Genomic DNA, 12,946 nt, shown 5'->3' on the forward strand with positions numbered 1-12,946 from the left:
GTAGGTGTGGGCTCTGGGGGGGAGGTGCAGGGGAGGGGTGGGGTGCTCATTTCTGTGCCACCTCCTCCTGCCACATCCTGAAGAGCCACTGGCTCTCCATCCTGGAGGGCTGCAGCTCCAGGGCAGGTGGCACAGTCTAGTCTGTGGCAAGACCCAGGATGAGGATGGGGCTGTCCCCAGAACAGCCTTGGCCACCCCAGCCCTGTGTACCGTAGGCAGTTCTTTGCTGCACAGGTCCCTTGTTGGGTTCCCCCCCGCCGACAGCTCCTTCCCTGAGGACGTGGGCACTTGCTCTGGGCACCAGATCCGAGTGGCCTCAGCAGACTCCACTAAAGTGGAAAAGAGAACCTCAAAGTTTTTGTAGGAAGATCCTGCTGGAAGTTCGGACCATCAGTGCCCCATGGTTACAGGGGGCACAGGCAGGGCCTTGTGCTTCTGGGGAGAGGCTGGTGGCAGTGCCAGGGGTTGGTGAGTGCAGTGCTGGTCCCTCAGGGCAGGCTGTCTGGATCCAGGGAAAGCATGGGGGTAACAGCAGAGCCTGTGCCCAGTCGAGTTCACCAGCCCTGGGTGGCAGGACTCCCCAAGATCTGTCCTCCTTCCCCCTTCTGACCTCCTGGGTCAGCCGCTGAGCAGATCCTTTTCTTGCTGTCTGTCCTCAGTGAAGCATGTGCCTCATTCCTGAGCTGGCCATTGTCTGGGTTGAACTGCAGGTGCCCACCCTGTGTGCACTGGCTCCATCGTGTGCCTTCAGTTAAGCTGCTCTGGGCTGAGGGAGCCCCGCCCAGTGCTGCAGGGCTGTGGCAGGTGTGGGCTGTGTAGGATGTTTGCAGTGCCCAGCAGGAGCTCAGGGCTCACTGGCGCCTCGGGCAGCAGCTCCGGGCTCCCTGGAACCCTGGGCTGCACCCACTGCCAGAGCTTGGGCTGCAGGGAGGGGTGGGCAGGGCACAGCAGGGCTGCAGACGTGGCACACAGGTTTGTGTGACCTCAGGCATTTGGAGCATGGGGAGGAGGCAGAGTGTGCTCCGGGTGGACACTGCACACCCAGCAGGCTGGAGGAGGAGATGTCCCATGGAACACAGCTGTTGTCCTCTTGCAGGGAACAGCAGGTGGCTGGCTGAGACAATGGGAATGGGTCCCCAGGGTGCCCACCGTGGGATACCCAGCCCTTGCTGCTCCACCCTGGAACAGGGCACCACATGAAGCTGGTGCTGCCTGGCCAGCAGGCTGTGTGCCCCAGGACTGGCCCATGTTGGCCACCATGGGGTAGCCCTTGGCTTGTTGGACCCCCTGTGCTGCATCCTGCTGAGCTCCAGGAGCCTGAAGAGGAGGAATAATATGGGGAATAGGTGCTGGGCAGGATGGGTGTCACAGGCTGCCTTGTGGGAAGCCAGATGTGGTGGCTCCAGAGCCAGATGTGTCCATGAGCCATGGCCGAGCACTGGGTCCCACCCCCTGCTCTGGGCTGAGGTGCTCAGGGGCGGGGGTGGCCAGGCCCAGCAGTGCCTGACAGCCCCTGCTTTTGGCAGGTACCCGCATCATCTGCGACCGCAAGTTCCTGCTGGAGTGCAAGAATTCACCCGCGGCCAGGACCCCTCCCTGCTGCCTGCCCCAGACCCCCGGTGTCACATCCCTGGCCCAGTCCAGCCTCGTCAAGCTGGAGGAGCTCAAGGAGCGGAATGAGAGCCAAGAGGCCATGCCAGGTGAGCAGCCCCTGCCCATGGACCACCTGCCTGGGGCATGGGACAGGGTGAAATCCCAGCCTGGCCCCAGTTCCAGCTCCTGCTCCCTTTGCCTGCCAAACCAGCCCCATCCTAACCCTGGTCCTGTATCCATCCATGCAGATCAAGACCAGTTTGAGATGGACATCTGAGTTTCCATCTCCCCGTCTCCAGGCCATGGCTGGGCCTGTTCCTGGGCCTCGTGGAGGTGCTGGCACCGTGACCAGCTGGCTGCAGCCCTCTCTGATGCTGGGGATGGACGTGTGACACCTCAGGCTCTAGCACAAGTGGCTGGTGCAATTGCCTAGGAGCTCATGCTTGATCAATAAACACCGTGAAACCCCTGTGCTAACATGGTGTGTGTCTTTGTTGGGGCTCAGTGGGGTCCTAAGCCCCAGGGAGGGGAGATGAGCAGCACCACGAGGGTGCAGAGGGTGACACTGCAGGTGGGGGTGGTGAGGGCCTGGGGGTCTGTTCTCAGCTGTGCTGGAGGTAGCTGGTGAGGCTGTCCTGTGAACAGGGGGAGCACAGCAGGTGACACCTGACTGGGCATGTGTCTGTCCCTGAGGTCACCCAGGTCTCTTGGGTTCCAGACTCAGCTCTGAGCTGTGCCAAGACAGCAGGAGCTGCAGCACAAACCCTGGTCATGCCAGGGGCTGTTGGCACATGGGCATCCCCAGCCACCCTAGACCCCTCCTGCAGCAGGGCTGGGCTCTGGGGATGCTGTAGGCCCCCCGCTGTCAGATGCGGGGGCCAAGCTTTGCCAGCCGGTGCAGCACGGACACACAGTGCTGCCTGCTCCAGGCAGATGCTGCTAATTCTTCCCTTGACATCCTGTTGGCTAAGAGTACCCTGCCAAGGTCAGGGCCCCGGGGCCTCACCCAGCAATCCCATCTCGTACTGACCCTGGACATGTCAATGCCAGAACCCTCAGGAACACTGTGGGAGGGGGCAGGTTGGTGCTGTTTATTAAACATAATGAATCGCCACTAAAATGTCGCAATGATTAAAATCCCCTTTTCCTGGATGAGGATTGGGAGGCAGAGGGGGTGTGCAGACTCCCTCCAGCAGCAGGGGCTCTGTTCGTGCCGGTGGCCCTGGGCAGGGGCTGCCCCGCTCACAGTCCACAGCCCCGTCCTTGGTGTCAGGGCTCCTCCTGCTCGGGCTCGGCTGCAGGCTCAGTCTCGGGCTCAGTCGCGGGCTCGGTGTCAGCGCTGCCGTCCGTCTCTCCGGTGGGCAGGTCCCGCGTCTCAGCGATGAGGCGCTTCACGCCCACCATCCACTGGCTCACCTCATTCACGTGGTCCACCATAAGCGAGCGGTGGATCTCATCAGCTGCATCCCAGTGCTGCTGCTGAAGCTCTGCCAGGACAGGGGACCCCGTCAGGGGCGCAGGATCCACCGTCCCGCAGGTGTCTCTGCCCCAGGGCCTGCTGCTGGGGCGGCTGCAACCCCCTTCAACCCATACCTTGCACCAGAAGGCTCATCCTCTTCCTCACTGGTGCCGACAGCTTCCCCTGAGCCCAAGCGTCCTCCAGCACTGTCAGCCGCCGCCCGATGTCATTGCACACTTGTTTCTGGAAGCAGAGGTGAGCTGGGAGTGAGGGGGATGTGCCCCCACCAGCTCTGGGGCGGCTCTCTTCCCCCCGAGGTCTCCTGGAACCCGGCAGCCTCTGCCTGGCTACCCCGGCTGCCATCCCTCCTGCACCGCGGGCTCAGAGGTGGCGGGAGGGGCCGCAGCCTCACCTGCACCGTGGCCCGGCAGGAGTCCAGGGCTGCCCGCAGCGGGGCGAGGACGGTGTCGGCGGACACGCTGCACTCCTCCTGCTCCGGGCACGGAGCCGCGCTCGGCCGGGCCTCGGCCCGCGGGGCAGCGCCGACGGAACCCTGCGGGGGCGGCCCCAGCGCCCGGGGGGGCGGCGCTGCGGGGTCGGCGGGGGCGCTGGGCGGGCCCGGGGAGGCACCTGCAGGGCAGAGGTGCCGAGCCCGTCAGCTCGGACCCAGCTGACACCGGGCCCTGCAGAACGGCGACCCAGAGCCCCGGCTCCTCCGCCCCCAGCACCGCGGCTGCCGCAGTTCCCCGCGGATCCCGGCGGGGAGCGGCCCCTGGAGCTCCGCCGGGAGCCGGAGGGGGAGGCCGGGCAGGGTGAGGGACAGGCGGGGGCTCCGCGGTGCTGACCTGGGGGTGCCCCCGCGGGCGGGGCGGGGGCCCGGCGGGTGAGCGGGGTCCGGCGGGAGCCCCCGGCTTGCGCCTGCAGCCCGTACGAGAACTGGGGGGGGTCGTTCCAGCCGCGCTCCTGGTTCCCTGCAGCAGTGAAGGGCGCGGTGAGACCGGAGGAGACCGAGAAGCCCCCGCGCCAAGCGGGACCCCCCCCGGCACGTCCCTCCCGGCGCTCCCCACGGCCGGTACGGCCCCGGCGTCCCCCCCACACACGGACCAAGGAGGAGCCGATCCCCGGGCGCGGCCCCGCGCTCCCACCGGGCACTGTCCCGCACCGGGACCCCCCCGCACCGGAAGTGCCGCGCGCGCGCCCCGCGCCCCCTCACCCGGCTTCACGTAGGACTCCGCCATCCCGCCACGTCACGCCCGGCCCCGCCCCTTCCGGCCCGTGAGGCGGGGAGGGGCGGGAGGGGCGGGGCCGCGCCTGTCCCCGCCCCGCCGGGGGCCGCGCCCGGGGCCGGGGTCGGGGTTGGGGCCGGGGGCTCCTCCCCGGCGGCTCCGGCCCCGGCCCCGGCCCCGGCCCGGCCCGGCCCGCTACGGGCTGTGCAGGAGGGCCCGCCGGAGGCGGAACACCTCCAGGAAGGAGAAGAGTCCCCGCTTGCGGGCCCCGGCCCCCGCGCCGCCGCCGCCCCCCCCCGCCTTGGCCGCCCCTCGGGCAGAGTCCCCCGCGGCCGCCGGCCCGGCCCGGCCCCGGCCAGCCGCGCTCTTCGCCTTCGCACCCGGTGCTGCGGCCACGAGGCACTTCTGATACTGCACCTGCGGGGACACGAGAGGCAGCGCGGGGGAAACCCGGCACCGGGGTCACCCCCGCCCTCCCCGGGGCTGCGCGTCTCCACCGCGGCGCCGCCGGTGCTCACCATGCAGGCGGCCTGCACTGCCTCCGAGATGGTGCCGGCGTCGGGCTCGCACCAGAAGGCCGCGCACTGGAAGCGTCGCCCCGTGTCCACGATGAGCGCGAAGGTGTGCGCGTCCCGGCCCACCCCCAGGAAGGTCACGTACCGCACCTGGCACTCCCAGATGTGCGCCGCCTCCTCGGGCTCCTGCGGGGACCCCGCGGGCCCATCCAGCCCTGGCCGCCGCCCGGGCAGCCCTGCCGCCCCCCAGGTCCGCTCTGCCGGGGGCAGCGCCGTGCCCGCTGCGGCCACAGCCCCCTGTCCCCTCCCCACCTGCGCTGAGTGCACCCTCATGGCCGTGTCGGACACGTAGATGAGGGAGGGCGTCCAGTTCTCCCGCCCTGGGCGTCTCGTCAGCTTCTCGATGGCCTCGTTCAACACATCCATCCCTGAGAAGAGGGACACCCCATCCCATCGGCCCCGGCTGCGGGCATGGTGCGGGGCAGGGCACGGCTGCCCGGCCGGCCCACGGCACGGGGGAGCTTCCTGGGCGTCCCCCAGCTGCGGGGGAGCAGCGGCGCTTACCCATGGCCCTGGGCACGGGCAGGCTGCCGATGTACAGCGCCTCGTAGGTCTGCATCGACTGCCTCACGGCTTCTAGGATATCCACTGCCAAGACAAGAGAGGTGGGGCTACTCCTGTGTCCCCCGCTGTGTCCCCCCCATCCCCAAGGAGCCCAGGGAAACAGCCGGACAAGCCAGAGTGCTCTGGCTCAAAGGCGGACCGTGGCAGAAATGCCACTACCTTGCAGTGGCAGGTCCTCGGCAGAGATGGGCTCCAGCGTGGCGGCGCGGGGCAGCCTGCTGCTCGCTACAGCTCGCTCAGCCACGATCTGCAAGAGACGGGGGTCCCGGAGCCTCCCCTCCCACCCAAGATTTTCAGGCCATGCTCACACCCTCCGGGTGTGCATCCCACCTTGGAGCACATCTCGTGCAGAGCCTTGGCGATGCCCTTGGCAGGCACATTGCAGTGGAAGACGTGACACTTGAGGACGCAGGTGTCCTTGTCACTGGCCACAAAGGCAAAGTCTCTGCAAGGCCATGAGCAAGGCAGTGAGACCCCGAGAGAGGCAGACCCTTGCCTGTACTGCCCCCCAGCCCTGTGCACCCTTACCTGTCCCTGCAGCCGCGGTGGCAGTCGGGAGGGAGGAGAGGGGACAGGTCAATGCTGGGGTGCCTCCCCCAAGAGGGCAGAGCCACCCCCCTGGCCCCTAGCTCTGCCCTCGCCCCTGGCACCTGCCGTTGTTGCAGCCAACACCCCAGACACGGATGTTGAGGATGGGCTGGCGGTGGATGAGGCTGCGGTCGAGGGGGTCCACCAGGCTCATGGTGTCCTTCTTCAGAATCATCACTAGGTCCTGGCCCTGCAGAGGGGCAGTGGTTCCCTCAGCCTGGCAGACAGCCTGGGCATCCCCAGCACCCAGCCCCGGTGTAGGCAAACCCCTTCCCCACCAGCCTACTCCACCCCAGCTGTGGGGTCAGCCCTGTTCCTCCCCTCCCCTTCCCAGCTACCATTCCCATGTGTGGGGATTCACCCAGGCACTGTTACCAAGGAACAGCCCTGTCAGACCCACCTGCTCTACACCCGGGACCATCGGAGAGAGAGTTGACTCTACCACCTGCTCCCCTCCAGCCTCAGCAACAGTGGCCCTGGGGTAGGACCCTTCCTGGCAGCACCATCCCAGGCTCTTACCTCACCCTGGTTCTCCGCAGCGCCCTGGCCCTTGCTGTTGGAGAGCTGCTGGATGCAGTTGTTGACAGCAATGCTGCTCTTGCCAGGTGCCAGGTCCTCCTCGGGGATCTCCACCCAGCCCAGAGAGCGCACAGCAAAGCACTGAGCAGAGACACGAGGGGCTTCAGTGCCATTGGCACAGCCACCTCCATCCTGCACGCCTCACCATGACAGAGTGGTCACCCCTGCTCTGGCTCCCATCCACGTCCCTGCCAGCTGCCACCCTCCTCCTCTTGTGCCAGCACAGCCCACGATGCGGCAGTGAAGCTGGCGGGTGCAGTACCTTGGAGTCGGGCTCTGCGCTGTGCTGGAAGTCATCTCCATGCCAGGACAGTGAGTGCCTGCAAAGGGATGAGGCAGTGAGGAAAAGCTCCCTCTGTGTGCTCCTGGGGCATCCAGGGAAGCATCAGGATGCCCTGGAACCAGCAGTTGGGAAGCATCCCATGGGAGTGCCCAGCATGGTCCTGCTGGTTCCAGCATGGGGGGGGAGCACCAGGGCCCAGCACCCAGGGCTGGTCAAGGATCAGTGGTACCCCACAAACAAGCCAGCAAAGCACAAGGATAGCCCCACCTCCGGGACAGTGAAGCCATGGGGCTGGGAATGGGCCGGTCCTTTGCCGAGTGCTTCGCTGCAGGGCCCTGGCATTCCTGGGAGAGAAGAGGAAAGGGGTGACAGCTGCAAGAGAGGCAGTCAGGAGGCATCAGGTAGGAGCCCTTCCTCCCAGGACAGCAACAAGCTTATGAGCATCTTGGATAGTCAAGATGAGTCCAACTATCATGAGCCCTAGGAGGGGACCTGCTGGAGCCTTTCAAAGGGCTTAACCCCAGAATGGGGCTGAGCAGGACTTCAGGGTCACACAGATAAGGTGCTCCAACAGGAGGTTGGACCAGTCCAGAGGGCCCTTCAGCAGGATTCTGCCAGGGGTGGAATCCAACACCAGCCCTCACACCCCTGCCCACATTCCCTACCCTTCCCTGGAGTGCCTCCTCTCCATCAGGCTCCGTGTGCCCTCCTGGGCCAGTGGTGCGTGCAGGGTGCTGCCACTGTGTCGTGCCTGTCGGCACATGCCAGTAATAGGTACCCAGAGAGTCACAGATTTTCCTCCAGCTTGGGGGAAGGTCAGGGTCTGTCTCCAGGCTCTGGTCACTCCAGAGGTTGTCTGTGCAGAGAGAGAGTGTGTGAGATACAGGGTGGGGAGGAAGATCCCCCAGTTGCCCTGAGGAGCCAACAGCTTTGCCCAGCAGCAGAAGGGTTTTGCAGTGGCCTCTGTATGCGTGGCTGGGCATATGGGCTGGGAGAGGAGCCTGGCGAGGGAGCATGGCACGATGCCAGGGTGGCTGCAGCGGTGGCAGACCCCAGTGCAGGGAACTGCCTCGCTGGCTCCCGGGGGGACAGCGGAACCCCGGCAGGGCACAGAGGGCAGGGGCAGCCTGGGCCTGCCAGGCCGGGAACCCTGCGGGGCACCCAGGCTCAGGCTTGGCCCGCGGCCGCCAGCCCGGTGCTCCCCCGGCCTCGGCCGGGAAAGGGGCCGGGACAGACGGCGGGGTCCGGGCAGCGGATTGTGCCCCGGGGGCTGCAGCCGGAGGGTGCGGTAGCCGTGGCCCCCGCACCCCCAGCCCTGCGCGGGCACCGACTCGAGCCCGTGGCGCAGCACGGCCGGAGCGAGCCCGGGCCCGCGGGGGCGGTGCGCTCCGAGCGGCCGGGGCGGTGCGGTCGGGCGGGGCTCTCGAGGGATGGGGGTCCCGGGGGTGGCAGGGTGGGGGTGCTCCGGGGGTGGGGAGACCTGGATATAGAGGTGCCCCTGGACCGGGTGGGCTCCCGGCGACCTTGGCGGGGCGGGGAGCGGCGGGGCCGGGCCGGGCCGGGCGCCGCGGGCCCCGATCAGCACCGCGGACAGCTCCGGGCGCGGCCGCCGCTCCCACCCTCGGGGCCCGGCCCCGCAGCCCGACCCCGGCCCCACCACCCGGCACCGGCCCCGCAACCCGGCACCGGTCCCGCAACTCATCCCCAGCCCTCCAACCCGCCCCTGACCCCGTGGGCTGTGCCCGTGCCCTCCCTGCTCGCCGCGCTGACCGTCGCAGTTGACCAGGACGATGGCCAGCATGTAGTCCTTGCCCAGCATGGCCCCGCCGCCCGCCCGGAGCGGCGCCCCCGCCGCCGCCTGCCCAGCCCCGGACCGCGGCGGCTGCGGCGGGAGGGGCGGGACCGGGGCGGGCCGGGGGCGGGGGCTGGAGAGAGCCGGGGGGGAGCGGGGGATGGCCGGGACGGAGATGGGAAAAGGGTGCGGGTGTCCCGGGCCCTTGGGATGTTGCTGGGGAGGAAAGAGGGTTTTTGGGGCTGGAAAGGTTTCTGAGTGCGAGAGACAGCAGAGCCAGGTCAGCCTCTTGTGCCCTCAGGTTCGTTCCCTTCCCCTGGATCCACTCTTAGGGTTTCTCCATTCCCTTCCCTGTCCCCACAGATCACCATCATTCCTCTCCACCCACGCTTATCCCATGTTCGTTCTCCATTCATTACCTCCATCTGTGTCCAGCCCCCATCAGTCAGTGCTGAAGGCACCCAAGTTTCTGTGCTGGTTACCTTTCCCTTCTCTCCATGGGCCCAAGAGCTTTGCATCTCCAGTTTGAGACTTTTCTCTGTTCTATCCTGACTAATGCTCAGTACACAGGAACAGAAGCTCTGGAAATATTTGTTGTACACCTGAATTCCCCATGGAGCTCCTTGAGTACTGCTCAGGACAAAGTCCTTTCCAAGCTACAGGTGCCTGATGAAATATTCCAAGATGAGTTGCTAGAGGTGGCTTATCCAGACAGTCCATCATGGCCTCTTCACCTTTTCTTCTTCAGACCAGTTTTTGGATGTGCAGAATGAATTTTCCATGCTCAGTCCCTCTCTTTCAGTGAGGCATTGCCTCTTTGCTTGGCCTCATTCATGCATTCCATGGGATAACATGCCTCTGATTTTGTGAGATATTCTCCTCTCCTTTATACATTTTAATCTTGATCACCTGGCCTGAGAACAGCACCAGCTCCATAATCCAGTTTTGCAGTTTTCCACAATAATTTCTGCCTCCTAGTGGCAGCTGCTTTTTTGGATACAGGTTTGTTCTTCTTCATCTGTCCAGAGCTGCTCAGATTTCTAACACTTGATTTAAGCACCTTGGGCCATTATTTCTCTAACCCAACCCCACACAGCAGAGCAGGGGAGGCTCGTGGCTCCCGAGTTCAGATATGTCTGAGGGGTGACAGGTCTCACCCTGACTTCTGCTTTCCCTAGATTTCCACCTTTTCCAGTTTCCAGTTTCCCCTACCAAAAACCAGTTTATTATGGTAACTGGTAGTGCTCTGACATCCTCTGCTGCACTTCTCTCCTTGTCCTTATCTCAACACACATTTCATTTCTAAAAACCACACTCAGCTGATCAGATGGGAACAAAGAACCCCAACACAAACTGTCCCCACTCCTCTTCTGGCTCATCCAAGCCCACCAAGGTGAAGGCAACTCTCCTGGCAACGTCATGAAGCTTAAGGACCATGATGGCCCTGGTGATAAAAGACTTACAGCAAGGGAGGAGAATTTGGGGATGGTGCAGAGCAGAACCTATGGATTGCATGAAACGGCATATGGGATGTTTCATGGGAAGGGGAAAGGGAGGGACTAGCATAGGAAGAGAGAAAAAAAAGAGAGAAAATGTTCTGGTGGTGTGTAGGCAGTGGTAGATATGCTGGACTGCCTCAGCAGCATGTTTCAGCACTGCAGGCTGTCCTAGACCCTCATTAAATCTTATTTCTTCTCTGCAGTGGTGCTCCCTGTTCAGAGCTGTCTGGGTGAGAGTGGGGAAAATTTTGGTGGTTCACAAGAGGAAAAGGATAAGGAAAGTGTAAGGATAAGGATAAGGAAAGCCTCCACCCATTATACTTTTCAAGGAAAGGTATGACAAATCTTGTAGTTCTACAACTTACTCATTTTCTGGATTTGGTTTTGTTTGATTTGTGCTTGGAGTAGAAGTACAGTGACAAATGTCATTTTTGGTGCTGGGCTAGAAACCAAAACTCTCTTCTTCTGGCTTGAATAATGGAATCCTGGAGAGGGAGAATAAGATTTCTCCTTGTAAATATTGAATTTTATCTTCCTAGTACAATCATCAGGTGGATCTCTTCACGATATAAAGGGGATCTCTCAGCCCCTCTGACACTTCCCTCAGAAAGAGAAAAAACAACTCTCATGGCTTCCTTGGAGCAGTCTGGGTTCTCAGATCTTTGAATTGCAGATCCAAAGGCTCCTAAAGAGGCTCATTACATGCCATGAAAACTCCATAGCTGAAATCAGATTCAGATCTCAACATATCCAGCTCAGTTTCACCTAAGACAACAAAATAGAACACTTGACTCCTAACCAGATCTTTTGTATATGTAATATTTCAAGGGCATAAACATACCAGGTTTCTCTCTGCACTGCTCCTGAGACAAAAGACAGTCACCCTCAAAGAAAATATCCACTTTCCATCAGGTAACTTTTCTGGTTCATGTGTTCATACACTCTGGAGAAGAAGACTTCTGATGTGACAGATCAATAATTTTCAGGTTATGAAAACTCTTCATAAAAGAAATCAAGTGAAATATTAGGTAGCAATTCTGCTTTTCCACTACCTTCCTCCCAGCTACTGGAAAACCAAGATCATGCTATGTAGCCCAGATTCAGTTATCTGTAGTTATCAAATATCCCTGTCCCAACACCCCACCTGGCAGAAAAAAACACAGTTTAAGCTGTTTCTGTGCTTCCACCATCACTTATTTCCACCTCAGTTGTGCAAGTCAAGCAGAGATGAAAGGAAGAGGCAACAAGATGAACTAAGACAGGTCTAAATCAACCCCCTAAATTTGTGGAATCAAGACTTTGAAAAGCAGAAAAAAATCCCAGAGTAGCACATTTGAAACTGTAATTCCAATAAGCCTTTTTTTTTTTTTCTGTTTTACTGCCTGGTTCATGCAAACAGCACCGATTTGCAGAGCTGCTGTGAGCTACTGGCACTATGGATTTAATTGGTACGTGCAGTTCCATCCCATATCCCAGCGTTCTCTGGAGCACTGCCTCTTCTGTAAGTTTTTTTTTAAGAAATGCTGTTAATATCCTCTGATCATTTCACACCTCTCTTATAATACAGAGTGCAGAAGTATCCACAGTTTCAATTTCTCAAGCTGTTTCACACACACACTCAGATAACACATTTACATTTTGCTGTCACCCACCACTAATTCATCTCAGAGAGCCCGGGGGTGGGGACAGGGGATGAGGAAATCAATTCCCTGCCAGTTTGAAGTGCACATACTCTGAACACAAACAATTAATATAAGGAACCAGTACTTCTCAAAGGAAGTTGCTAAAATGTTGAGTGTTAATAAATGCTGCTCTTGGCTTCATCTAATTTCGTGGAGAGCTCTGATGCTTCCCAGAACCAGCACTCAGCTTTAGCTACCTCGTTAGTGGAGGAATGAGTCAGAACTTTGCAACTCTTCAACCACTGGATCACCAGCACTAATTGGCTGCTTTCCTTTGCTAATTAACAAGATTCCTTCTAGTGATGTGAAATGATGCCAAGGGTTCTAAGCATATTTTTGCAGCTTTAAACTAAAATCTAAATGACCTCCATTGCAGCAGTACTGCTCTCTTTTTAATTAGTTCCACCACCTAATAGTTGAGTAAAGGCTTGAGGTACATGCTAAAAATCATCACAAGGAAACATGTAAGCCTTAAGCTGTATAAATATATGGGGGGAAATGTTGCATCAGCATCAAACTTCAACTACAGAAATCTCTTTTATCTTCATTTAAACCAGATAAGAATTAGTGCCTTGTGTTATTAATGATCATTAAATAATTTTTAATAAGGACACTATTTAATTTTAATTTTCTAAGTTGAAGACTATTCAATATTCAGCAGTTTATGAAGAGGAAGCTCCACTGGCCTTATTGTGAAGGTAAAATACAGATTATCACCTACATTTCCACAAGTTTAAGCATTTGCAAACAGTTAATCAGCCCACTGAGGCAAAGTCTGAAATCACTGCATGGTTTCATATTTTGTGTTGCACTAGGTTTGTTCTTTTTTTCTTTGGTTGCTACCAGAGCCATCAAAAAACAACAAAAAAATCTGGGTTTGTTTTCATTTTAATGATGAAAGTAGATGCTTCATTTACTAAAAAGGTTCAATTCATATTTATTATCTGTGCTCCCAGTTTTAACCTTGCTGGAAAGCTTTTATTTCAACAGCCTAAGGCTGACATGCACAACCTTTAGAAAAGTGTAACTGCAAAGAAATGAATGTCTAAAAATGTAATTAAACATTCTAAGCGAAAAAGATCAGCAAAGGCTCTTCTTTGCCCTTT

The 12,946-nt window shown here is 59.7% G+C and overlaps 3 protein-coding genes across 11 annotated transcripts in view; 1 reads left to right on the forward strand and 2 right to left on the reverse strand.

Moving 5' to 3' along the window:
• Positions 1-2,062, forward strand: part of ANKHD1 (ankyrin repeat and KH domain containing 1) — a 99,515-nt gene extending 97,453 nt beyond the window's left edge. For all 9 annotated transcript variants that reach the window (XM_088173864.1, XM_088173865.1, XM_088173866.1 and 6 more), the window contains 2 exons: positions 1,527-1,700; positions 1,842-2,062. In XM_088173864.1, coding sequence (XP_088029990.1) covers positions 1,527-1,680 — 154 coding nt within the window. In that variant the 3' untranslated portion in view covers positions 1,681-1,700; positions 1,842-2,062. The remainder of the gene's footprint in view (positions 1-1,526; positions 1,701-1,841) is intronic.
• Positions 2,063-2,663: 601 nt separating this feature from the next.
• SRA1 (steroid receptor RNA activator 1) lies at positions 2,664-4,347 on the reverse strand. The gene is made up of 5 exons (XM_088173875.1): positions 4,266-4,347; positions 3,898-4,023; positions 3,465-3,682; positions 3,187-3,295; positions 2,664-3,080 (listed from the first exon to the last, which is right to left on the reverse strand). The coding sequence occupies exons 1-5, from the start codon at positions 4,288-4,290 to the stop codon at positions 2,863-2,865; spliced, it is 696 nt and encodes a 231-aa protein (XP_088030001.1). The 5' UTR covers positions 4,291-4,347; the 3' UTR covers positions 2,664-2,862.
• Positions 4,348-4,458: 111 nt separating this feature from the next.
• On the reverse strand, positions 4,459-8,758 carry APBB3 (amyloid beta precursor protein binding family B member 3). The gene is made up of 12 exons (XM_088173876.1): positions 8,638-8,758; positions 7,533-7,723; positions 7,135-7,211; positions 6,847-6,904; positions 6,525-6,665; positions 6,068-6,195; positions 5,748-5,862; positions 5,577-5,664; positions 5,358-5,441; positions 5,106-5,221; positions 4,797-4,979; positions 4,459-4,695 (listed from the first exon to the last, which is right to left on the reverse strand). Exons 1-12 carry the CDS (start codon positions 8,684-8,686, stop codon positions 4,474-4,476), a joined length of 1,452 nt encoding a protein of 483 aa, XP_088030002.1. The 5' UTR covers positions 8,687-8,758; the 3' UTR covers positions 4,459-4,473.
• Positions 8,759-12,946: the final 4,188 nt, after the last annotated feature.

The sequence above is a fragment of the Sturnus vulgaris genome, chromosome 15 (assembly GCF_052056855.1).
Source record: "Sturnus vulgaris isolate bStuVul1 chromosome 15, bStuVul1.hap1, whole genome shotgun sequence".
Taxonomy (NCBI): domain Eukaryota; kingdom Metazoa; phylum Chordata; class Aves; order Passeriformes; family Sturnidae; genus Sturnus; species Sturnus vulgaris.